General features: G+C 44.0%; 1 protein-coding gene across 8 annotated transcripts in view; it reads left to right on the top strand.

Moving 5' to 3' along the window:
- The window catches only part of PCSK5 (proprotein convertase subtilisin/kexin type 5), a 452,241-nt gene that overhangs the window by 6,208 nt on the left and 421,204 nt on the right, over positions 1–24,829 (top strand). Inside the window, exon 1 of one of the 8 annotated variants that reach the window (XM_053205259.1) lies at positions 6,918–9,841. The exons of the other annotated variants lie outside the window; for them this stretch is intronic. Within the exon in view, the coding sequence (XP_053061234.1) occupies positions 9,677–9,841 (165 nt within the window). The 5' untranslated portion in view covers positions 6,918–9,676. Of the gene's footprint in view, positions 1–6,917; positions 9,842–24,829 lie in introns of those variants that run through there. 8 annotated transcript variants of the gene reach the window in all.

Raw genomic sequence — 24,829 nt, 5'->3', positions numbered from 1 at the left:
TCAATGACAGGGAAGGCTTTGGCTTCCTGGATGGGGAAAAACAAATGCTTACAGACCTTCATGCATGCTAGAAGATATGTATGCGCATATATGTACATGTGCCCAGACACATGTGTGTATCTGTTAATTTTTACTTTCATCAAAGTTAAATTGCACGTAATTTACAGTGAAATTACTCATGCAGTATTCTTGCGAGTTCCAACAGATGAGATCTCTACATCTAAAGGTAGCAAGAAAGGACAATCAATGCCAATAAACTCTTCAGTGTGGGTTAATCCCTGCAGGAAAATGGGACCAGAAAGAAAACAAGAGTAGGAGTCGGCAGCTTGGAGCAAAACTCCGGGGTTTTTTCTTTCATTAACCAACTCGGCCCTCATTGCCTCATTTTTCAAAGAGAGGACCCTAATATGTGCTCCAGCCACCTTGCAGGGTTGCTGTGAAATCAAGTGCCTAATGATGAACACGAATACATCAATAAAATAAGGCATGGGAAGCATTGCATGATCTACAGGGGCTCCGAGGAGATTCAAAGGCTGCTCAAAGGAAAATAAGAGAATGCTATGGTTAACGAAGGTTTCTGTAGTGGAGTCACTTGTGATTTTCTAGATTCTTGTGCTTGCCCCTGGAGATCTAGTGGGGGCGGAAGGAGTCCGTGTTGCTCCTGATCCCCCCCCGCCCCCCCCCCCCCACTTTAGAGGACAGTGATAGCTAGACTGAGAGCCATGGACAGAGGCATAGAGCTGGGGCAATGGACTAGAAAATCACCCAGCTAGGGTTCCCCATCCCTGGGTTGGACAGCTTGGTTTATAAGGCATATACAATATGGAGATTGCAAGATTCGTTAAAGAGTCAAGATACCGTCTTTTTTTTTTTTATCGAAGTGTTATTCACATGCAGTGTTCTCGTAGTTTCAGAGGTACAACATATTGATGCAACAATTCTCTACGCTCTTCGGTGGTCGCCCTGCGAGGTGTAGTCACTCTCTGTCACCCTACAACGTTATTAGAGGATTACAGACTCTTTCCAACGCTATCCTTTTACGTTTGATTCAGATGCGAGCACGTGTAGGGAATAGCAGGAAATAAAACGGAAATGTAGGGGTACAGATGGGACCGTTCTCGGTGCAAGTGTTGGAAACCCAAACTCCTACTGCTTGAGTAAAACTCGTAGGCAATCCGATAAGGAAGCGGGGACTCTGTTGGTGTAAACAGGTCCACGTGCCTTTGCGTGCGGTTCCGAACACAGAGGCTGAACCCTCTGTGCGCACTGGCCGTACCTGGCGTGTACTTTCTTCACGGCAAAACCTACCCTGCCTGACCCAAACTGACATTAGTTGGGACATCGGTTCTTTTGTTTGGTTGCGGAACTGCGTTGATGAGTTTGATGATGAGGATGCTGTCCTGGGTGCGGGTAGAGGGTGTAGAGACCGCATTGCTCTCTGTGCCCTGCTGTACTCTTCTCATCCGAAGGGTTCTGGCTTCTGAAATGCATCCAGATCCAAGCGTCTTTAAAATGTGATTGTGAGTCTGCCCAGCTGCCAATCCGGAGTACTGCTCATGTCTGGTATTTCTCCTTTTCCCTGTGTCAGTAGCTTCATCCTCACACAGACCCTTTCCCCCAGGCAGCAAAGCTCGGTCGATTCTTAGTACCTCCTTTACCTGCTGATGAGATGAACCCCTGAAAAAGAACCCCAGTTCTTCCCGCTGGGGTTATGTCTCTACTCACAGGCCAGTGACTTTGTCCACGGGGACAGTAGTCTGTTGGTGAGTCACCCTGGGTCACTTGGTCTCCCTTGAAGTAAGGATGGTGACCACTGATGGGCAACCCACCAAAATGGGAGAGGGACAGTTCTCCAAGGGAAGAAAGGATGCTGTTTCTAGAAGAAGATGTGGGACAAGAAGACTTCCTGCTAAGATCAGGTTATGTAAGGCCTTACATGCGTCGGTGAGGGGGTTTCCACCTTATCACGTAGGATAAAAAATGATACTGAATTCCCCTGAGAAGAGGTAACAACCTACCAATTCAACAAACAGGAGACCCTACCATGTAATATGGAAGACGTTTTCTGCTTTCAAGGAGGTAGGACATTTTCCCTCATAGCTGTCATTCAGCAGGGCAAGTACTAACGGGGTCACTGGCAACCCAGTACGGTTCACTTGTGCCCAGGAGGGATCTGCTGGTATCCGTGTGCACAAGGAACCGGGGGAGGCAGAGAGGCTATTGTGTTGGTAAAGGTGCCTGGAAATGAATCAGAAGCAGATTTGGATTCTTGTCGAGGTGGATTCAATATGGCTTGATAACTCAATGGATGCGGGGGAGGAGGAGGAGGAGGAGGGAGAGGGTGAAGGTAACTGTAAAGTTTATCACCACGGGACCGGGAGCATGGGGGACCCGTGTACGGAACTGGGGCCTTCTGCGGGAGCATCTTGAGAACAAAGGGATAGGTTCAGCCTCAGTGTTGTGGGGAGACAGAAGGGCAGGCAGATGGGAGTGTCCAGTATGCAGAAGAGATTCAGGACAGGAAAGAAGCGAAGACGGGCACTCATCCACCTCCACGTAACTGAAGTGGGGGAAGGTGCATAGGATAGGTAAGGGGTGCAGCATGAAGAGGGCTGGCGGGGGCTGAGGCTAGAGCCTTAGGGGAATGTCTCCACTTAGGGCTTGAGGGCTAAAGGGAGCATTGAAGGCTCAGGGCGATACCAAAGGTGGAGCGTGGAAGTCACGAGGACGGGTGTGCCCCTTTACAGGATGTGCACTAGTGAAAAGAGCTGTGGGGAGAATCTAGCCTGTTACAACTGGAACGTGGCTTAAAGACTTGGTGGTGACGAGGCTCCCTGTGATCTTAGCGCCAGTGCTTGGTTGGACAGTGACGGGAATTTAAGGATGTGGGGCGGTTGAGGAAACGAGTAGAGAAGGTTCTTAGTGCACACCTGCCTACCTACCTACCTTCTTTCCCTGTCTCTTGTCTCATCAGTGCACCGTGGCGGGCGAGGAAGACCTAGGATCGTAGGTCTAGAACCAAGAGGGTTTCAATCCTAACACTGCTGCTGCTTAGCTGGGGGACCCTAGGCGAGCATCTTAACCTCTCTGTGCCTCAGTTTCATCATGTGTTAAAAAGAGCCAATCGTATTTCCCTTACAGAATCATAAAAGTCGTTAGAATGGTGCCTGGCACCCACTACTTACTCAGTAAGTCTCTGTTATTCTATCTTATTTTGTAATTTTTGAATTGTTTTATTAAAACTTTTTTCTTTCATGTTTTGTTTTGAGAGAGAGAGAGAGAGAGAGAGAGCACAAGCAGGGGAGAGGCAGAGAGAGAGAAGGAGAGAGAATCCCAAGCAGGCTCTGCGCTGCGTGGGGCTCGATCTCACGAATCCTGAGACCATGACCTGAGCCAAAATCAAGAGCTGGACCCTTAACCCACTGAGCCACCCGGGCGCCCCATATTGTTGTCGTTTTTTTTTTTAACCAAGTTAAGCTCAGTTTCTATATACTGTTTCATCCTGTTGTTTTCACTTAATATTATACTGTGAGCCTTTTCCAATGTTACTAGATAATTTTAGACACATTTGGGTGACTGCAGAATTGAAGGTATCATATACTATGTTATGATTCGTGTGACTGTGTATCATGTTTTTCCAGGCACATTCCTGGGCTATGCCTTACCCCCATGAAGTATTGTGGAATATCCCCCTTTATTTCCAAACATGTGTGAGTTTGGAAGAGAAGGGATATGGTTACCCTAATTGTATGCATTTGTGTGTGTGTGTGTGTGTGTGTGTGTGTGTAATTGCACATCTTTCTACTAGCTGGGAGGGCAGAGCTGTCCCTCTTTCTTGCTTGTGTCCCCAGCACCTTCTGTGGCATTGGAGAAGCACAGTGTGGGATAGAAAGTGTTATGTGGAGAGAAATAGGCTTGGAAGGCAGAGAACACTGGTGCCTTGAGACTAAAGAGGAACGAAGGACGAGTGGAGGTTCAGGGGAGTCCAAGTAGTGGGGGAAGGGAAGGGAACGGATGTACGGAATAGCTCTGTCTCATTTGTCACCTCAGACGCACCTGCAGAGACAGGGGACAGCTGGGCAAAATTGGCGTCCGGGTGCTCCCGTGGTTTGACACGCGTTAAGGAAATTCTGATAAGAAGCCGTAAAAAAAGATGCGATCGTGCCATTTGTGACAACACGGGCGGACCTACTAGGTATTACGCTAAATGAAATAAGTCAGCCTGAGAAAGACAAATACCATATGATTTCCTCGTGTGTGGAATTCAAAAAAAAGTCGAATAAACAGATAAAAAAGCAGAACCAGACTTAGAAATACAGAGAACAAACTGGTGGTGGCCAGAGGGGAGGGGGTGGGGGGGGGACAGGCAAAGTGGGTGAAGGGGAGTGGGAGGTCCAGGCTTCCAGTTCTGGGATGAGTAAGTCGTGGGGATGAGAGGCACAGCATGAGGAGTATAGTCAGTGGTATTGTAACAGCGCTGCATGGTGACAAACGGTGGCTATGCTTGTCGTGAGCCCAGCTTAACCTCTAGACTTGTCACATCGCTACATTGGACACCTGAAACGAACATACCATCACCTCTCAACTATACAATTAAAAAAAAAAAAAAAAGAATCGCCGATGAATGACTCTGAAAAGAATAGCCAAATAGCAAGGAAATCATTTGCTGCTGGTACTTAGTTATCGCCCCGTAAGTAGTGGTTGAATATTAATGAGTGAACAATGAACCAATCCGTACTGTTTTGTCTTTGGTCACGAATGCCCAGAAATCTGACATTAGAACAGGACCAAACGGGGAGTTAGAATTTGCCAGGGTGAGAGAGAAGGGAAAAGATCTGTGGGAAGCGGGGGTTGGGAGTGGGGGGTGGGGAACGAATCTGATGGCTTTTGAATGCAAGGCGCAGGACCCCTGAAATGACACAGCACAGTGTCCTGGCTTTGAGGAGGGTGGAGGGGCCATAACAGGACTGGTGGGTCAAAGGAATGGGGAGGACTTGGGGGCCGTGCGTGCAAAATAAAAACGGAGGGGCCAGTTGGACAAGACATCCCAGAGGGTGTTTTTTGTTTGTTTGTTTGTGTGTTTGTTGTTTTGTAAGCTCCAAGTTAGAGCTCTTCTGCGGCATGCTAGGGCCCAAGGTGTGGACGCGCTGGGGAGCTGACCAGGTAGAGAGCAGGTGGGTTAGACAGTGGGTTTGACCGAGTCGACAAAGTGTGAGGCTGGGATGTCGTTTGGAATGGTTGCCAGCTTGGATAAGATGAGGCTTCCGTGTAATTGTGCCGGCACACCTTCCAGGCAGGTAAACGTGAGGTGTGCCCCATACGGCCACTCTCCTTGAGTAAATTCAGGTGTTATCTCTGCTTTACACATCCGTGCGGTATTATTTGCACTCCAGGTCCTGTGTCAACTTAACAGAGAAAGACAGCCACCTGGGTCACTGCTTTCAACTCCCAATTGTGTCTTCCTGTGTTTGCTGTAAAAACTGCAGATTGCATTGGACGCTGAACATAGGAGAATGTAGACAGAGAATGTGAACCCAGCGATAATACTTAAGGATGATCTTTAAATGGTGTATATCTTGGTACATTTCATGTTTGCCTCCACCTTGAGTTGTCGCGTAACCCACTTCCATTATAGTAAATAATTATACCTATGAGTTATTCTCATGTCATGTATTCTGCCCTTTACATTATTTATAGAGTGTGATGAAGCTGTGTGTTCCGAACGTGTCTTTTATTTATCTTAATCCAAACTTTATTGCCCTATAGGAATAGACATATATAATTTTTAATTTTTTTAAGTTTATTTATTTGTTTATTTTGAGAGAGAGAGAGTGAGAGAGCATGAGCGGGGGAGGGGGAGAGGGGGGGGAGAGAGAGAATCCTAAGCAGCCTCCTTGCGGTAAGCACAGGTCCCAACGCAGGGCTCGACCCCCAAAACCGTGAGATCGTGACCTGAGCTGAAATCAAGGGTCGGACGCTCAACCTACTGAGCCACCCAGGCATCTAGGAATATACACATATTTTAAAATATATGTTTAAAAAATTACGTATATTTTGCTCTCTATTTAATAGATAATACTTTTAGATTGCCCTGTGTAATATTAGATTAATCTTGTTTGCATTTGTATGTAATCTGATTGTTAATATAGGGTTAGCATCACAAAGGAAGCATTAACATTTTAATTTAATCTGTGCCTTATCTAAGAGGTTAATTCTGTCTTGGGAAAATTACAGTGTGAATACCATACCAGCATTGAAACTAGTTGAGATTTATTAAAAGCAAGTCCTTCCCTGCTGCCTTTCCCTATGTGTGTGTGTGTGTGTGTGTGTGTGTGTGTGTGTGTGTGTGTACACGCCGTATATATCTGTATTTGTACTAAGTACTTAAGGTCTGATATTTTTGTAATAAGTACTTAAGGTCTGGTATTTCTCTACTCTGAGAAGCTCTTACAGCTGTAAAAATATCCTAGCTCCCCCATGTCAATGTTCCCAGGCCTGTACCTTGTTTTTACTAGTGGACGTTTCTCAACCAAAATAAAACTGGGCCGCGCTCGCTAGTTTGAATGCAGTGCAGGGAGGGAGACACTTCCAGGGCCTTTAACCTCGTAAGCAAATATCCATAACCGTAAGTGTAGAAGTTTACTGCATCCCGGCTGTTCTACTTGTACGTAACTAACACATAGATTTGTTTCCTGTGTGTGTGGAACCTCATTCATCAATTTCAAAGTTTTTCAAGAGAAAACTAAATTGTAGTCCAGTTAGGATTTATTAGCAGCCCAGCTTCCAGGAAAACCTATTTTCTTTCTTTTCTCCTTTTCTTTTCTTTTCTTTTCTTTTCTTTTCTTTTCTTTTCTTTTCTTTTCTTTTCTTTTCTTTTTTTTTTTAAACTGTGGGCCATCTTTCTATTTGGTTAGTGCTCCTCGGCCAATTTACCAAATGCTACATTCTTTGAATTGTTGTAGGATGATGTCATTGCTCAGTTGGACAACACTGAGAACCTGTGAGCAAAACTCAAGGCAGGAAACAGGTGACTTCCCTTCCCCTGTGGGGCCTGCCCTGCCGCTAATTTGCCACATACTTGGGAGCTGATCATAGGCTTTCTGTGTCTTCAAGGATTAGTTTTATACATTGCTTTATTTATTATATTATTTTTAAAGTTTGTTTGTGTGTTTGTGTGTTTATTTATTGAAAGAGACAGAGCATCTCAAGCAGGCTCCACACTACCAGCACAGAGTCCGATACGGGTCTCAGTCTCGCAAAATGTGAGCTCATGATGTGAGCTGAAATCAAGAGTCAGACACTTAACGACTGAGCCACCCAGACGCCCGCATTGCTTTATTTAAATATTAGTTATCGAAGGGCATCATTAAGAAGGTGAAAAGACAAACCACAGAATGGGAGAAAATATTTGCAGATCATACCTGATAAGAGCGTTATATCCAGGATATGCACTCAATAATAAAAAGACAGATAGCCCACTTAAAAATGGGCATAAAGGGTCTGAACAGACAGTCCTCCCAAGGAGATGTATGAATGGACAATAAGCACATAAAAAGATACACAACATCAGGGAAATGCAAATGCATTTCAAATGCACGACGAGGTGCCAGTTCACACTCCGTTGGATGGCTGTAATCAAAAAGACAGTTAATCACAAGTGTTGGCAAGGATATGGAGCAATTGGAACCCTCATACACGGATGGTAGAAATGTAAAGCGGTACAGTCACTGTTGCAAAACCGTCTAGTGGTGTCTCGAAAGGTTAAACATAGAGTTATCATGTGACCCAGTATTCCCACTCCTCACTACATACCCAAGAGAAGTGGGAGCACTGTTCACACAAAAACTCCAAAAAGTGGAAACAACCCAATTTCTTTCGATGGATGGAAGGATAAACGAAACATAGTACATCCATACACTGGAATTTTCTTTTGCAATCAAAATGAGTGAGGTCGTGATACATGCTACAAAACGGATGGACCTTGACAACAACTACGCTAAATCAGAAGAGCCAGTCACGAAAGGCCACATATTTTCTGATTCCGTTCTTAGGAAATGCCCAGAATAGGCAAATCCACAGACGCCGGAGGTAGGTGAGTGGTCACATGGGGCTGGAAGAGTTGGCGGGAATAGGGTGATGGGTGTGGGGCTTCTTTTGGCGGCGAGGAAAATGTCCTAAAATGGATCGTGGTCATTTTGACACAACTCTGTGACAATCCAAAAGCATTGAAGGGTCTCTTTACCGTAGGTAATGTGTGCGGTATTGAACTGTGTCTGAATCCAGCTGTTAAAAATAGTCGTAGAATACTTATTATCAGCCCTTCTACTGGGCACAGTGCTTCTACATTTGTCATTGATAAGGTACCTGCTCACATGGAGCTTATGTGATAGCGGGAGGAGACAAGCCATAACTCAGTAATGCAATGGAGAAAATAATTGCAATTGGGAATGTGCTGTTGGAAGGCAAAACTCGATGGTAGAGTAAAAGCGACCGAGGTGGGGAGGAGTCCTGTAGACAGGCTGGTCAAGGAGGCTCACTGAGGAGGACACACTGGAGGCTGAGACCTGAAAGTTAAGAAGAAGCCAACCACCTGGAGGTCTGGGTTGGGACCGGGTCCTTGCATAGGAGACGGCCAGTGCAGCATTTCTTAAAGAACAGAAAACTGCTGGTATAAAAAGATTCTGGTTAACAAGAAGCAGTTGAACTTGAAGTTGGAGAGGATGATCTTATTAGTTTGTTTTTTTTTTTAATTTCTTTTTGAGGGAGGGAGAGAGAGAGTGAGTGAGCGAGCAGGGGAGGGGCAGAAAGAGAGGGAGAGAGAGAGAATCCCCAGCAGGCTCCTTGCTGTCAGCACAGAAGAGCCCAACACGGGGCTCGAACCCGCAAACTGTGAGATCGTGACCTGAGCTGAACTCAAGAGTTGGACACTTAACGGACTGAGCCATCCAGGGGCTCCAAGGGGAGAATGATCTTAAAGTTTATTTTGGTGATGCCATTTTCCTGTTCAGAAGCCACCAGTAGCTCCCATTTCCCACTGTGTTGAAACATACTTCTTCTCTGGGCTTTTTGAAGGCTTTTGAAGAGGTAGGAAATCCTCTCTCTTTTTGAAGGCACGTCTCAATGTCCCCTCTTTGCTATACCTTGCTCTGAAAGTATAGGTAAAACTTAGGTATAGTTTGCCCAAAATACTCCTGGGGAATTTAATACAGTTAAGCTTGTTTTTTTCCCCTTGGGGGATTTCATTTGCATTCTGTAGCACATAGCACGGCGCCTTGTTCTTTATAAGTAACGATTAAATATCAGTTGAGTCCCAACGTATTTTATAGACATGCAATGTATATAAAGTGAACAATAAATCTGAATATTGGAGAAAAATTGCAAAAGAATTCTACCACCCCGTGAATCAAGAAGGCTAACAATGCATCTTGTATACCGTAAAGGAGTGTGTGGAAAGAGCAGTGATCTAGGATTGATGAGTCATTTTGTGTGTGAATCCTAAAGTCCAGCACTTCCTGGGAACCAGCCTAACCCTTATCTTTAAGTGTTTCAGCCCTCAGCATCACCAGCAGGGTCATTCCTTCTGGCTTTGACTTCCATGGAAATTCTTCACACGAGAGTCAGAGTATACAGTGTGACATTATCCGTGAGCTAAGTCCCAGATCATCCTAGGGTCCGGATGGTTTCTCCATGGATCCTGGAGAACCTCAGGCACCCTGCTGGCTGTAATCATCTTCTTGGGGTGGCAGTGGACTCCTGTGTCCGTTGGAGCAGTGGGAATGGCACCGAGAGGTCCCGCAGCGAAAAAAAGTGGTCAGTAGGAAGAGACCGCTTCAGATCCCAGGTACATTTTTACTGTTTGTGTGGAATCAATGGGAGTAGCAAAAGGAAGCAGATTTGGTGCGTAGGAAAGTCTAAAGCTTGAGATAATGTAAGCAGTAGAATCTGGTCAGACGCTCATGGCGGGGCTTACCTGGATTGGCCATTTTGAAGGACCTAAACACGAGTTATATCAGCTCGAGAGGAGAGATTGCAGCCTCTGGGACCAACAGACATAAAATTAAGCCCTGGAGCTTAGTCCTTAAGGAGTGGCTTCAGAGATATCCTTGGAGATAGGAAGTAAACTCAAGACAAATAGAGCAAATATCCATTGGGAGTTAATGCCATTATAAAAGGAATGCTCTCTTACTTGAGTGACGCCAGTGTCTCATTCTAGATGGGTCTCCCTATCTGACCTTTTCCCCTTTGATCAGATCTGAGTATCAAATGACCAGTCCTTTAGGCCTAGACAGGGGGAAAGGTGAGTTGTTTTCTGGGTCAGATGAAAGGGAAGTGTTCTCAGGCTGTATACGGTTCTAGAGTAGAACTCCTTACCCCCTCCTCCTCCTCCTCCTCTTCCTCTTCCTCCTTCCCTACTCTAAACATAATTCAAGCTGAACACTTTGCCATTCTTTGCACGAGAAGTGCCATGCCCTGCTTTTCTGAAGCCCCCTATGTCATTCCCACTGCCTGGACATCCTCATGCACTATCCTCACTCGTTCCTCAAAGCCCTTCTCAGATGGTATTTCCTCAAGTGAAATGGCCTGTGGCTAAAACTTCCTTCATTTAAACTCTCATTGCAATTTATATGCTTCTTTTTCCTGGCATTTGACATATTTAGATTGTATTCAGTGTGTGTGTGTGTGTGTGTGTGTGTGTGTGTGTGTGTGTGTGTGTAATGTCTTTTGCTAGATAGCAATCCCCTTAAAGACAGGATGGTTTTTTTTTTTTTTTTTTTGGTTCATTTTTGTCCTGCATATGGTATCTAGAAGAGCGCTGTGCAGTTAAAATGCCCTCAGAAAATTATTCTGAAAGAGATAGTTGGCTGTGAGTAAATAAAGGCAGAGGGTAAGTCAACACTGCAGCGGACATCAGTTTGGTCCACTGAAAATTTCTGGGTGTCCTCCTAGCCATGTGATAGGATTGCACCTCCCTACTTTGGGGGTTAAGGGTAGCCATATAACCGATGGAATTGGCCAAGGTGGAAATGTCAGATATGTGAGCAACAGTGACCCGTGTCCCTTCTTTACCCGTGTGTGTGCTATCTGCTGTGGTCTACAACGCTCCAGGGGGTGGATGCCCCATTAGCCAGGGTCCTCATGGGCTCTGATGAACACCACTCCCAGCCAATGCACGATGGACACGTAATACGAACTAGCAGCAAGCCTTTGTTGTTTTAAGTCACTGAGATTCATGGGTTCATTTGTTCCTGCTGTGAAACCTTGCGCGTTCCAACGAGTACAAAAATACAACAGGCTTTCTCCTTAGCCTTGCACGCAGTATAGGCTAACGTATGTATGGACTGGGGAGAAAAGATGAGGTGATACTCTGGATAAGAACCCAGGAAGTGACTTAATAGGAAGACCTCAGTGGTCTCGTCTACGTCTTACTCATTATGTCAGTGAAAATTAGATGGGTTCAAAAAAATAAAACCAGAGGCCAGATAGTAGGTATTTCCAAATGTACGTATGTGCGTTTTGTTGCTTAGAGATTTGCGCTTCCTGAAAGAAACCCTAAAGGTACCAGGGCTTAATTGCACTGAGGTGTTTCTTTCTGGCCTTGCCAGCTCTCTGGATGAAATTTGTTCCAGGGGTTCAGATATACCTGTTTGGGACCTGTAAGCCTCTCTAGAAAATGGAAGGTTTTTTTCTTTTCCAAGAGGATAGAAACTTAGCGTATTGCAGTTTGTTTTTTTTATTTTTCCCCGTGAAATGAAAACAACATGTTACCTTTGTACCTCGAATGATTGTTTAATAGGGAACGTGCTTTCTGCTCGCCAATCGCACTTGTTTGTGCATTCTGTAAGGGCCACACTGTGCCTCCAGAATTGTGATACCCACTGCTGCGGAATCCACTTAAATTTGCCGCCCTAGTTCGCTGGCCGTTCTGCCCTCGTTGTTAGAGAACTGGCTTCGCAAACATCGGGATCTGTGCTCTTCCTGATTTATGTGATGTGGACACAGCGGGGAACATCTGAGATTTAAAATGTTATGGCCTGAATTTCCAACTGTTGAAACGAATCCAAAGCAGCAGATTTTTCGTCTTTGGCAAGACAGGATTGAAGCAACATACAGTGATTTGGTTCGCCGATTTGCGAGCTGTTAAAAATCAGAATAACTTAAAATGAGGAGAGTAAGTGCTGCATAATGTGAAAAATATTCCAAAGGTCACATGGTTGTGCAGTCTTAGACAAGTGAAGCACCACGAAAACAAAACTATTTTGAACACATTTGAGACACCGCATGTGAACATGTGAATTTTGTATTTCTACTAAAATAGTCTGTTACTGAAGTCGTCGGAATCTCACCTAGTTCACTCTGACTTTAAAGAAACAGAGATTCTAATGGACCCAGAAGGCCCTTCTCCTGCCTTTTAGTGTCTCAGGCATTTACTTCCTTCTCTTGTAATTTTTTCCTTTGCCGTCAGTCTGTCTTTTCACATGCATTGCAAATGTTTTAGAATGTCCACACTATGCTCAGTACTCTTCTAAGCCCTGGAGATGCTTCTGGAAACTTCAATTCTCACAGGAGGAGTGTAGCAGCTTGCTTCAAAGCAAATCGCCCCAAACCCAGTGGCTTAAAACAATAAGCATTATTGCTGTGAAGCTGTGAGTTGTCTGGTAGGTTCTTCAGTCAACCGGTGGTCAGCCCAGGGCCTGATTGGTCTTCAGTGTCCTCACTCACGTTCCTAGTGGCTGGTGCTGGTTGCTGGCTTGGGTTATGGGGGGGGCGGGGGGGTCACTGGCCGTGTGCCTCCCATCATCCACCACAGGCTGGCTTGGGCTTCTTCTCATAGGGACGAATGGTATCCCAGTGGCCAGAGAGAGGAACCCTCCGAGTGTAAGCCCTTTGCAAATCTCTGCTTGTGTCTTACGCACTAACAGTCCCTAAGTCCAAATGAGCCACGTGACCAGCTTCAAGAGGTGGAGACATAAACTTCACTCCTTCATAGGAACAGATGCAAAGAATGTGGCCATATTTTTCAGTCTACCACGGGGACGCTGTCGATAAACAGCACAAGTATGTCAGTTGGTGCTAAGAACTTTGGGCGAGAAAGCAGGGAAGGGGGATGTCTGGACATTTTTTTTTCCTTCAGTTGTAAACAGGATGTCTAGGGAAGTTATCACGGAGAAGGCGAGATGTGTAAAGAGCTGAAGAAGGTGAGGGAAAGAAATGAAGCTGACAGATATCTGGGAGAGACGCATTCTCGTGGAGGACGCAGCCAGTGCAAAGGCCCTGGACGGGAGAGAGCCTGATGTGTTGGAGGAAGAATGAACAGGAAGACCGGTGATGCTGAGTGGCGTCTGGGTGGCAGATGAGCCGCGGGGGTCATGAGGGTTGGGAAGTAAGGTAGATCCCGTACGTTGGTGCCTCTCGCATTTCAATGTGCCGCGAAGGCCCTTGGAGATCCCGTTCAAATGTGGATTCTGATTTAGTCAGTCTGGGATGCAGCCAGAGCTTCTGTGGTTCTAATAAGCTCTTGGATGATGCCAGGGCTGCCGCTGGGCCGGGGACCATGCTTTGAGGAGCACGCCTGCAGCTCTCAGCAGACCAAGCACAGTAAGGACTAGATTGTCTCTTAAGGGAGGAGATAGGAATGCCATTGGACTTCTAGCAGAGGTGTGACCTATTCTCTGCTCCGTTAAGAGACGGCAACGTTCACGCACACAGAGTGCGAGGCGAGGGAGATGTCACGCAGTCCAATGTGGAGGAGAGTGCTGTCTGGATTAAGCTTGCCATAGCTTCAGTCATCCGAATGTCCTTTCCTCTACAGGGTCATGTCCTTATGCTCTGCTAGTATGTAAGTGAGACATCCATCTCTGGACACCTTTCACCCTATCCCACTCCCATACCACATCTGTTCTAGAACAAACTGGCTCTGTCTCCTTACAGTCACCCAAATCCTGACGATTGGAGCTGTTCTAGCTTGGCCTTTTCTTTTTCTGATCCTCAGCCCCCTTGACTCAGTGGTTCTCATTTCCTGGCTCCATAGTCCAGTCATCGGGGAGCCTTCACTGATCTGTTTAATTGGCCGTAGGGTGAGGTCTGGGCAACCATATTAAATATGCAGCCAGGGTTGAGAACAGCCACTGTGCTCAATTCTTCCTCTGCACCTGCTATGCTGGTGGTTCCCCTTCTCCCCCTCCACCCCCCCAGAGCTCATAGCTTCCTTTCCCTGAGGAATCCATTCCCCAGCCCTCCCCCCAACCACTCTAGCCTTAAGCTTCTCTCTTTTCACTACCATCAAAACACATGGCCATTAGCTCATTTTCAACCCCGTTGCGTTTTGATGGTTCTAGCCTCAGTGGTCAGATTTTGCAAAATTACAGTCTGTGTTTGGAGAGGGGAACGATCTTTGTATAGCTCTCTCTCTCTCTCTATATATATATATATATTTGTATATATATATATCTTCCACATAGAGTGTCACGTGTTTGGGCTTTTTTTTTTTTTTTTTTTTTTTTTTTTTTTTTTTTTTTTTTTTTTGTATAATGGATATTGAAAGGCCATGGCCACAGAACAGACCTTTAAGTGAACTCCAGGATCTTACCCAGGGGATGGGATACCGGGAACACGGGCTGGAAGATCATTTGGCTGCAGGTTTGATATTTACAAAATGTCTCCCAATGAGCTTATACATACAGTTTTGTGCTCTGGTTGGATTGAAATACAGTGTTCACTTGAAACCTTCTATCTCGCGTCTCATTACTACCCTTCACTGTTTATACACTGTTTATGGCAAGCACACTAGGAATGAATATGCATTGCTCATTCTGAAACTATCTGGTGAATAGTATAGTTATATTTTGGTGCTAAATAAATATGCTACATGTTTTAGCATTTCTTTATTTTATAATACAACAGGCAGCTCAAAATGTGGAAATGGCCTGGGGTCTGTCTCAGCCTTGGCGAGGTCCTTCTGAAACCCTGTGTGATTCCTGAGAATGTTTTTTTTTTCTTTTTTCCTTTAATTCATCCTGTATGTATATATGTCTTATTTGAAGACATATATGTCCAGCTTGTTCTGCAATGACTTTTTATTCTCTAATCAGAGTAGGAAATAAAGAAAAATGAAAGGCAGTGCAAAATATTATCTGTAAATTGTATCACAAATTCGCTGTATCATCATGTACCCGGGATGACTTGTCTGTGCATCATTAACTTCTAACAGATTTAAACTAATTATTAACTCGACCAGATGGGTTTACTTGAGTGTTATCATAAAGGGCTTTGTGATGTGAGAGTATGGCAAAGTTCCATAAAATTTATTGCTTGAGTCTTGCTGGATGCAGCATTCCATTAAGGCACTGCCTTTTGCCCCCACATTCCCATATTGGATCTGTTTTCTTCCTTATAGCTGGGAAGAAAGTACGTGTGGGGGGACATAGGGGTTGTATTAATTAATGGTAATCTGTTTGTCTTGAAAGAAATGCCACTTCCAACATTCCGCAGCCTGAGAAGGGTCCTGATAATGTTTCCTAAACTGTAAATGCCTGCGAGGTAGTTAGAACCATTGGATTTTAGAATTGAGGGCAAAGATGGGACCTCGTCCCTCCCCACTCCCCCATTATAAAGATGATGAAACTGAGGCCCAAAAGGAAAAGGCATGGATAGAGCACGAGACTTGGTATTTAGCAGACCTGAGTTCTAGCATCTTCAAGCCCCAATTATAAAAGTGACCCCTGAGAGTTGTGTTATTAATAATGTAGAGAAGCTTTTCTGGTCATCTTGTTCTTTTTTTAGAAGCATACCCATTTCTTGAATAATCATTGCTAATAATTTTCACATTTAGCATCAGCTATGTTTCCTTAGGAGACATGCACGAGGGGAAATTTTGTCAAGTGACTTTGAACATATAGGTATGCAGTGTATGAACAAATAACCCGATTTTGGAGGCACCATTTTTTTCTCTAGTTCTGTGAAAGTCTGTTATACCCTTTCTAGTAAACTAACTTGAAGAGAAATGTTAGATATTTTTTCCTGACTCTGATAGAGCAGAATGTTGGTCCTACCATGGTGGCTGTTTAGTAATAAGGTAAATGACTGATCTAATGGCTAAACCATAATGGATCTTAATATCTCGGTGAGTCCCTCGGAACCAGAGAACTCTCTCCTGAGGAAAGTCAGAAGGCACATTTTGGGAAAGGTGGGGGTATTCATCACTTTTGCAAATAGGAAATTGGCCATCTTATAATGGGGGGGGGAGGGGTGCCTTTACCCGTGACTGCAAGCCAAACTCGGCGTTCCTTGGCTGATCCTGACCGCATTACGGGATTTTGTTAAACTGTGCGATGAGGGGAAGATTTCTGCCTGTATCACGTGGAGCACAGACGTTCCTTTTATAGATCTACGGAAGTTGTGCAGTAACCAAAACAACAGAATAGAGACATAGCAGCATATCTAATGCAGTCGCGGTAAGAATTGAAATGAATACGATATATTTGAAACGGGAGTAAATGCTTGTGGCTGCCCAGACTGTTCTCCACCCTGGGTCTTTATCACTTTAGTTTATTGGGGCTTTAAACCTATTTCACAACTTAGCTACAGAATGTTGGCATGTTTGAACTAAGAGGGAGGAAAACTCGCTGAAGCCCTGTTCTTCTTCTAAATTGACTGCATCTGTTTGAGTGATACAAATGTAGCAATCAGGCAGTATCCAGTGTTTGGAATATTAAAATAATGCAGGGATTAATTTCCAGTCCCGTGGCAGCCTCAGATGGAAGGTGAATATATATTAAATACCCTTTTTCTTCATTTATCCAGATACGAGGTATTTGTCCAGATAAGTATATGTTTGCAGTTACGGCAAAAATCTGTGAACATTGCAATGATTCTTTCAGCAAAAAACACTGTATTGGGTTTATCTTTTATGTCAACAGTAAGTACTTAGGAATGATAGAAGAGAGATAACTTAAAACTCAATCTACTGCACTGAGTGCATTATCTTAAACATCACTTCTAACTTTCTACTTTATAGATACAAACATTTACTTGGTAGGCATAATGGTTATTTAAACTCTCTCTTTGGGTTTATTTGACATATATTTAAGACCAAGCAAGCTGCCCAGATAAAGGTCAATGGACTTTTTAATGTGAAGAAAAAAATTTAAAAGCTTGGCACTTTCACCAGGCTCAGGAATTGTTGAGATAAAGATGTTAATCCTAAAGTTAATCAGGTTGGAGTTGAACCTTTAATAAAAATTGAAAATATGACTCCAAGCACAAATTACGATATTCCTTAGTTAGCCTACTGAGGTTGAGTATAGAATAGTGAAAAGGGCACTGAGCTTGGTGTGAGAAAAATCTTGTTCCTATCATTTGCTTATCATAAAAGGTTGGGTAAATCACTGACTTTAGCGGGGCCTCGGTTTTATTATTTGGAAAATCAAGATAATAATTCTTATTTCACAGTATTCATTCATTCACCCGCTCATTCATTTTCTAAGTGCTTACTGGGCACCCTGTGGGCCAAACGCTATGACATATGCAAGCAATATAGCGATATTTGAAAAGTTTGTAAGGAGACAAACAGCTTGACCAGACAGAGAGTGACCGGGGAAGGTCACTTAGCAAGGAGCTCAGAGAAGACTTTTTCTGAGACAATGATCTTGGAGATAAGATCAGCAGAAGGAGAAGGGTTAGGCAATCGGAGATTGAAAAGGAATTCCAGGCCCATAGGATAGCAAGTGCAAAGGTCCTGAGGCTAGGTAGAGGGCCCTTGGGGTTTGGAGGCCGATGAATGAGGAAGTGCTAGGCAATGGCACTAGGAAGGTATCCAGGAGTCAGATGTGGTAGCTCCTCTTGGGCCAAATAAAGGCATTTTGGGTTTATTATAAAAGGAACAGGAAATAACTGGCCACCTCTACAAAGAGGTATGATATTATCTTAATTACATACAACAGTGTATGGGGGAGCATTTTAAAGATGGAAACAGGGTGTGGCTATAAGCAGTTAATTGTTACGTGGGACGGAACAAGACAGAAACATGTGGCCTGATGACTTTACCTGTTTACAGGGTTGTCAAATTCTTAAAGCGAGCCGTGGTGCTAAAACACACAGAGAAGCCAAAACATCGGCAGTAGTTTTATATGTTTTGGGGCCAAGTGTGTGTGCGGAGGTGAGGGGCGAAAGAGCTCCTCTGGCAGTATTTTGCGTAAGCCGATGTTCACGTTTCGTTGGCCGTCAGCACGCATCTGCGGAAACACGAGATGTCAACCGAGAATTGGCATCACGTTAAATATTTGCCCCTTGGTGATTGAAAGGCTGGATAGTGCATTTATGCAGAATTATGAATTTGTGGTTGTTGAATATCGTGGACAGGGAGCATGAATAAAGCAGGACTCAAAGAGGAGATGTTGATAATTTGATGCAAATAAAGCTTTGCTTTATAAACTGAGCAGCGTATCTGCTGATATAGTTGTGCTAATAGTTGGGATGACTTTATTCATCTTCTCGGTGGTTGACGAACCCGCATTCAGATGGATGAAAATAACATTGTTTGCTTTGCTGCAAAGACATCCAGTGAGATAGAATAACCTTTTTCTTGAAGAGGAGGAAAAACCTGATCTTTGTGGCTGGAGACATTTATTGAAAATTTTGAAATTGTTATTGATCCTTCTGTATGGGAAGCAGAAGCCGAAAAGATACAGTCTGCATAGCAGAATATGGCAGGACCTAATGGTTATTGGAAGACAACTTTTAATTTTTAATAGTTATAATTATTAGCATGTATATCACCTGGGAAATTTTTGTTCTGGAAACTTGACTCGGTTCTGACACGAACCGATGTGCCACAGATAACTATACCTCTCTTCGTGCCGTGAACATTATTAATGTTTTTAATTATCTCCTAGAATTGAGTTTGGATAAAATTCCACTTTAAATCCAATTTTATGGTAGACCTAGGTTGGGCTCTTAGCATTTATAAAAGGGTGAAACGTAGAATTAACCCCCTCTTTTTTTACCGTACAGATGGTACGGGCTTGTGGAAGGGTCGATTTGTACCTGATCTTGGCCGCACAGGTCGACATAGACAGCAAAGTGCGTCCTTTTAAAAATGTTGCTTCACCGGGTCACGCGTGGTTCCCACTTCCCCACCTCTTCCCCGTCAGTTGGTTGAACAGGGCAATGGCCAGATTCTGATTCGGGCTGGGGCGGGGCACGTCACTGTGCATTTCTGCCAAGTTCACAGGGGACGCCAGTCCGGCTGCTCTTTGGCTTCCGGTCCCGGGGCCACACCTGGAGGATCACTGGGTGTGGATTTCGACTTACTTTTCTCAGCGTTGCTGTTTGCATTGTGTAATTCCAAATGTTTGAAGTGAGGCCTATGAGCTTTGACAAGCAGATGTAGTCATGTAACCACCTTCATAGTAAAGAGACAGAACACTTTGGTCACCTCAGGAGACTTGGGTAGCGCGTGTTTGTAATCTTGCTGTGCCCCCGACTCCTGGTAACCGCCAACGTATTTCCTGGTCTATATTGCCTTTTCTAGGATGTCATATGAATGGAGTGAGATAGTATGCAACCTTTTGAGCCTGGCTTCCTTCCTTTGCGATAATGCATTTGAGATTCGTCCCTGATGAATTCATCAGTAGGTTGGTCCTCTGTATTGGTGAGAAGTATTGCATTGTATGGATTTGCCAGTGTTCGACCCATTCGCCAGTTGTAGGATATTGAGTTGTTGCCAGTTTTTGGTGATGATGGCTAAAGCCACTCTAAATACTCACGTACGAGTTTGTGTGTAAACGTTAAGTTTTTGTTTTTCTTGGGGAAAAATATCTAGGGGTGGGATTTCTGGCTCATCTAGTCCGTGAATGCTTAATCTTGTAAGAGACTGCTGAACTGTTTTTCAAGGATTCTCAGCGACAGTGTATGAGCCTTCCATCCTCACCATCACTTGGTATTGACGTTTTTTCTCTTGTTTTTATCTATTTGAATAGAGGTGTATCTGTGACATCCTTAATGTAACTGGCCAAAGAGATATAAAAATAGGAGCCAACCTCCCCTCTGCCTGGATGTAGATAGAACCTCACATCTGGCTGGAAACTTCACCTACTTTTCCTCTGTCATTATGCCACATGCTCGTTTATCCCCTGCTCTGGGCCCAGTTTCGGGGTCACTGTCCTGCAAGTGATAATCTGCTAATCCCCAGGAAGGACCAAGATGGGGACAAAGGTACAAGGCTTCCGTGAACAGCCATTAGCAAAGACAAGTGGGAGCTTCTCCTCCTAATAATCTTGTTTTAGTGACTGGAGGTTCATACCTCTTCATCCCCTTTATCTATTTCATGCACCCCTCCACCTGCCCCCTCTCTAGAAACTGCCAGTTTGTTCTCTATATTTAAGAATTTGTTTGTTTGTTTTGTATCTTAGATTCCACACATGAGGGAAATCATCTGATATGTGTCTTTGTCTGTCTCATTTCACTTAGCATAATACCCTCTAGTTCCATCCATGTTGTGGCAAATGGCAGGACCTTATTCTTTTTTATGGCCCATCTTTGTCCCTTCCTCTATCCGTGGACACTTGGGTTGCTTCCATACCTTGGCTGTTGTAAACAATGCTGCAGTGAACACAGAAGCGCCTGTACCTTTTACAGTTAACTGTTTGTTTCCTTCAGATAAATACCTACGAGTGGAATTGCTGGATCTTACGGTAGTCCTGTTGTTAATTTGGGGGGAAACCTCCATACTGTTTTCCATAGTGGCTGCACCAATTTGCATTCCTACCAAGAGCGCACAAAGGTTCCCTTTGCTCCACATCCCTCCCGACACTTGTTATTTCTTGTGTCTTTGACGCTCGCCATTCTGACTCATTGCATTACTCTGATGATGAGTGATGGTGACCGGCTTGTCATGTGTCTGTCGGCCCCATCTGTAGGTCTTCTTTGGAAAGAATGTCTCTTCAGGTCCTCTACCCATTGTTATATCGGATCGTTGGTTTTTCTGGTGTTGCGTGTGTGAGTTCTTTATATCTTTTGGCTGTTAGACCCTTCTCAGATCGAACATTTGCAAATTCAGTAGGTGGCCTTTTTGTTTTGTGGATGCTTCCCTTCCCTGTGCAAAAGCATCTTGTTTTAGTGTAGCCCCAATAGTTCATTTTTGCTTTTGTTTCCTTTTGCCTGAGGAGACATATCCATAAATACGTCGCTAAGGCCAATATCCAAAACATCACTGCCTATGTTTTCTTTTAGAAGGTTTGTAGTTTCAGATCTTCAGTCTGTTTTGAGTTGACTTTTGTGTGTGGTCTGATTCCATTCTTTTGCATGTGGTGTCCAGTTTTCCCAGCACCATGTGTTGAAGAGACTGTCATTTCCCCACTGGATATTCTTACCTCCTTTGTCATAGATTAATCGGCCATGTAGTTGTGGGTTTACTTCTGGGCTCTCTATTCCATTCCATAGATGTGTGTGTCAATTTCTGATTCGGTGCCGTGCTGTTTTGATGACTTAGCTTTGGAGTAGGTCTTGAAATCTGGGGTTGTGACATTTCTAGCAACTTATTCTTTTTTTAATTGAGGATGACAAAGCTATCAAGTGTCCTGAATATACGTAGGCTCCATCACGTGTTTTGAATGCTCACGCCCTTCAAAGATTCAGAATCTTCCCTTTTAAGAACAAAACGTGTGATTTAAAATGCCGCAGAGCTCAAAATAGCCTCTGTTTACCAATATAATAAAATATTAGGAGTTCTAAATCTGGTTATACTAAATACAGTTCTAATTTTTTTTTTTTGAAGGCGAGGAGGGCTTTTGACATAATTAAAGAAATGAATCAACGAACAGAACATGCCATTTACAGTGGTACTGAAGTCAAAGTAATTAGAGATTTTTCTCATTTAAATGTATTTTAATTCATTAGATAGGAATATTTGAATGGAGATCGCTGGACTCAGAGTAGATCATTCTATTTCTGCAGAATGACATGCATGGATTAGAATAGTGATTCTTCACCTTGGTTTTACATTAGAATCACCTAGAAAGCTCTTTTAAAAATAATACTGATAATGCTGGTCTTAACTCAGACTCTCTCTCTCTCTTTTTTTTAATGTTTATTCATTTTTGAGAGAGAGAGAGAGAGAGTGAGAGTGCTTGCTCATGAGCGGGGAAGGGGCAGAGAGAGGGAGACAGACTCCAAAGCAGCTCCAGGCTCCGAGCTGTCAGCACAGAGCCCGACGCGGGGCTCGAACCCACGAACCGCGAGATCCTGACCTGAGCTGAAGTCAGGCGCTTAACCGACTGAGCCACCCAGGTGCCCCTTAACTCAGACTCTTAAATCAGAATCTCTGGGGTCGGTGTGGGGAGACCTAACATTAGTAGTATTTTTTGTGGTGCCCATATAACAGACTACATATCCCATATATTCTCATGTATAACAGAAGTTGAGAATCGTTGAATCTAAAGGGAAAACTTACCATGCCAGCAGTAACTGAAGAAATGTTTCTCACTATCAAAAGATATGCTATTTTCTGTTTGTTTCCCTATAAGTCGGATTCAAGCAGCTAAGGTGATCAGTAATGAAAAGAATTTAGACCTAACTGCAGGCTATGTGTGCTCTTTCTCTCTCAGCCTCTCTTGGACTCTCTATTTCCTTTGTGGGTGTGTGATGTGTGGCTTACAAGCAGGTGGAATAGGTTAAATATTAAACAATACCTTCTTTTAGTTTCTCCAGAAATTACTTACAGATGGGGCTTTAAAAACTTGGTAAAAAAAAAATAGCAGACTCTAAATAGCAGTAATGAATGTTCTTATCTGAGGAATATACAAGGATTATTTTACGTTAAGGATGTAATGACTCATTTTGGACCCACATGGATCGAAGGAAATAAAAGCCTAATGCCATTAACAGTTCATGCTTAAAGAGCTGTTGCAAACACGGTGTATATTGGATGCTGAGCCCAGTCCTTATCTCATATACTAATATGAAAAATTGAGTTCCTTTGAGGGAAATATTCTGATGGAGCAAAGAAGACGTCACTTTCAACCTTGCGGTGGCCACAGCGGGGTTGCAGAGTCAAGTCAGAAAATTAGCTACATTTTCGTAGAGGCTTCGTTTTGTTTACTCTATCTGCAGTGTCTCTGGATCGGTGCCTAGCATATTGTACACACTCAGTAAATGCATTAATGTCTCGGCAGGCTATCAATGTATGGAGTAGAATATAGAAAATGGCATTCAACTTTCCCATTCACATTTGCACTTCAGAAATTAAAATGCAGACCGGAGGAGAATCACATTAAAAAGGGCTTCTGAGGATGTTTTTTTTTTTCAGTGGGCCAAGTTCATTCTCAAACTGAAAACAAATATTTCAATGTTAAGCTACTTCTAATTAGAAGAACCTCACCAAGGGAAGTCATGGGATCATGGACAGCAGCCTGGCTCCATCCTACGGGGAATTGACGTGTGTTATGTTCTGGGCTCCATTTTCTGGGGACGTGTTATACGTGTTGGCTTGTCTGGGGAAAGCAAGACCTTAGGGAAGACGTGGTGCGTGAGAAAAAAAAAAAAAAAGGAAAAACTTGGGTGGCCAGATGACCTTCCCAGCCTGGCCCCACAGGCTAGGACCAGGAGTCGTGAGCGGACTTAGGCTACTTCTCTGGAAGATGTGTCTGACAAATAGGCTACCCCAGGAAACGCGTGCTCCATTTGAAGAATGGATTCCCTGTCCAGTGGGGTAAGTCGGATTAAAATCCTGCTATGGTGTTTTTTCCAATTCTGATATTCTGCGATTTGCTGTGAGGCAAGTCTCGTGTCGCGGGTGACTGGTGGGGCCGACCGTACGTTTCTCACTTGAAACTGGAACATTTGCTGCTTACTCTTTCTCTGTCTCGCATTTCCTTTGTGAAATTGTGTCTGTTTCTTGCTTGCTCGGGATTCGTAATAAGATGTTTTTGATTACTTGCTTTTAAGATGAACTCCAAGGACCTAGAGTCTCCCACACTCTGCTGATCAGGTAGCTTTAGAATAAAACAATCAGGCCTCGTATTGGTGAGGGCAAGGGGGTGGGATCTGAGCGTGCCCATTCAATCAGTGGTAAAGCAGAACCCTTTGGATACATTTTCAGGAAAAGTTAAAGTGCTGTAGAAAAGGCTTAGATTTTTGGAGTCACACACTTTTCTCGTCTGAGCGTGTAACTCACCTTCTCTTGTGTTTCGACTCCACTTCCTGCCCCGTAAAATGAGAATAAGTCTTCTCCCTTGTTGGGAAGATAGGAGAGAATTTAGGAAAGCACCAGTAAGTGTTAGCTTCGGTTATAAGTAGTGTTAGCTACGCAATGGCTTTGAAAAAACCAGCCATTTGCTAGTTCTCTTTTGCTGGGCAAGTGGCTTTATCTTGGTTTTCAGTTTTGTTATTTCTTGGTTTTCTTTTGAGGATTAAATTTGATAGTGCTAGTACAGAGCTTAGCAGAGTGCTGGGCCAGTATTTTTTTCTTAATATTTTTTAAGTTTTATTTATCTATTTTGAGAGATACAGAGACCGTGTGTGGGGGGGAGGGGCAGAGAGAGAGAGAGGGAGAGAGAGAATCTCAAGCAGCCTCTGCACCGTGAGCGCAGAGCCCGACGCGGGGCTCGAACTCATGAAACCATGAGGTCGTGACCTGAGCTGAAATTCCGAGTGGGATGCTCGACCGACTGAGCCACCCAGGCGCCCCAGTGCTGGGCCGATATTAAACTGTTATTCTATTGGTACAGTGTTTTGGAAATTGATCATTGAACACCCAGAGAGTCCACAAAATTACCAAAAATTAATAGACCCCGGTTTCATTTCCTTTGCTTCTCACTGGATGTCTACCCAGGTA

The sequence above is a fragment of the Acinonyx jubatus genome, chromosome D4 (assembly GCF_027475565.1).
Source record: "Acinonyx jubatus isolate Ajub_Pintada_27869175 chromosome D4, VMU_Ajub_asm_v1.0, whole genome shotgun sequence".
NCBI lineage: Eukaryota > Metazoa > Chordata > Mammalia > Carnivora > Felidae > Acinonyx > Acinonyx jubatus.
This window is presented reverse-complemented; position numbering and strand designations above follow the sequence as displayed.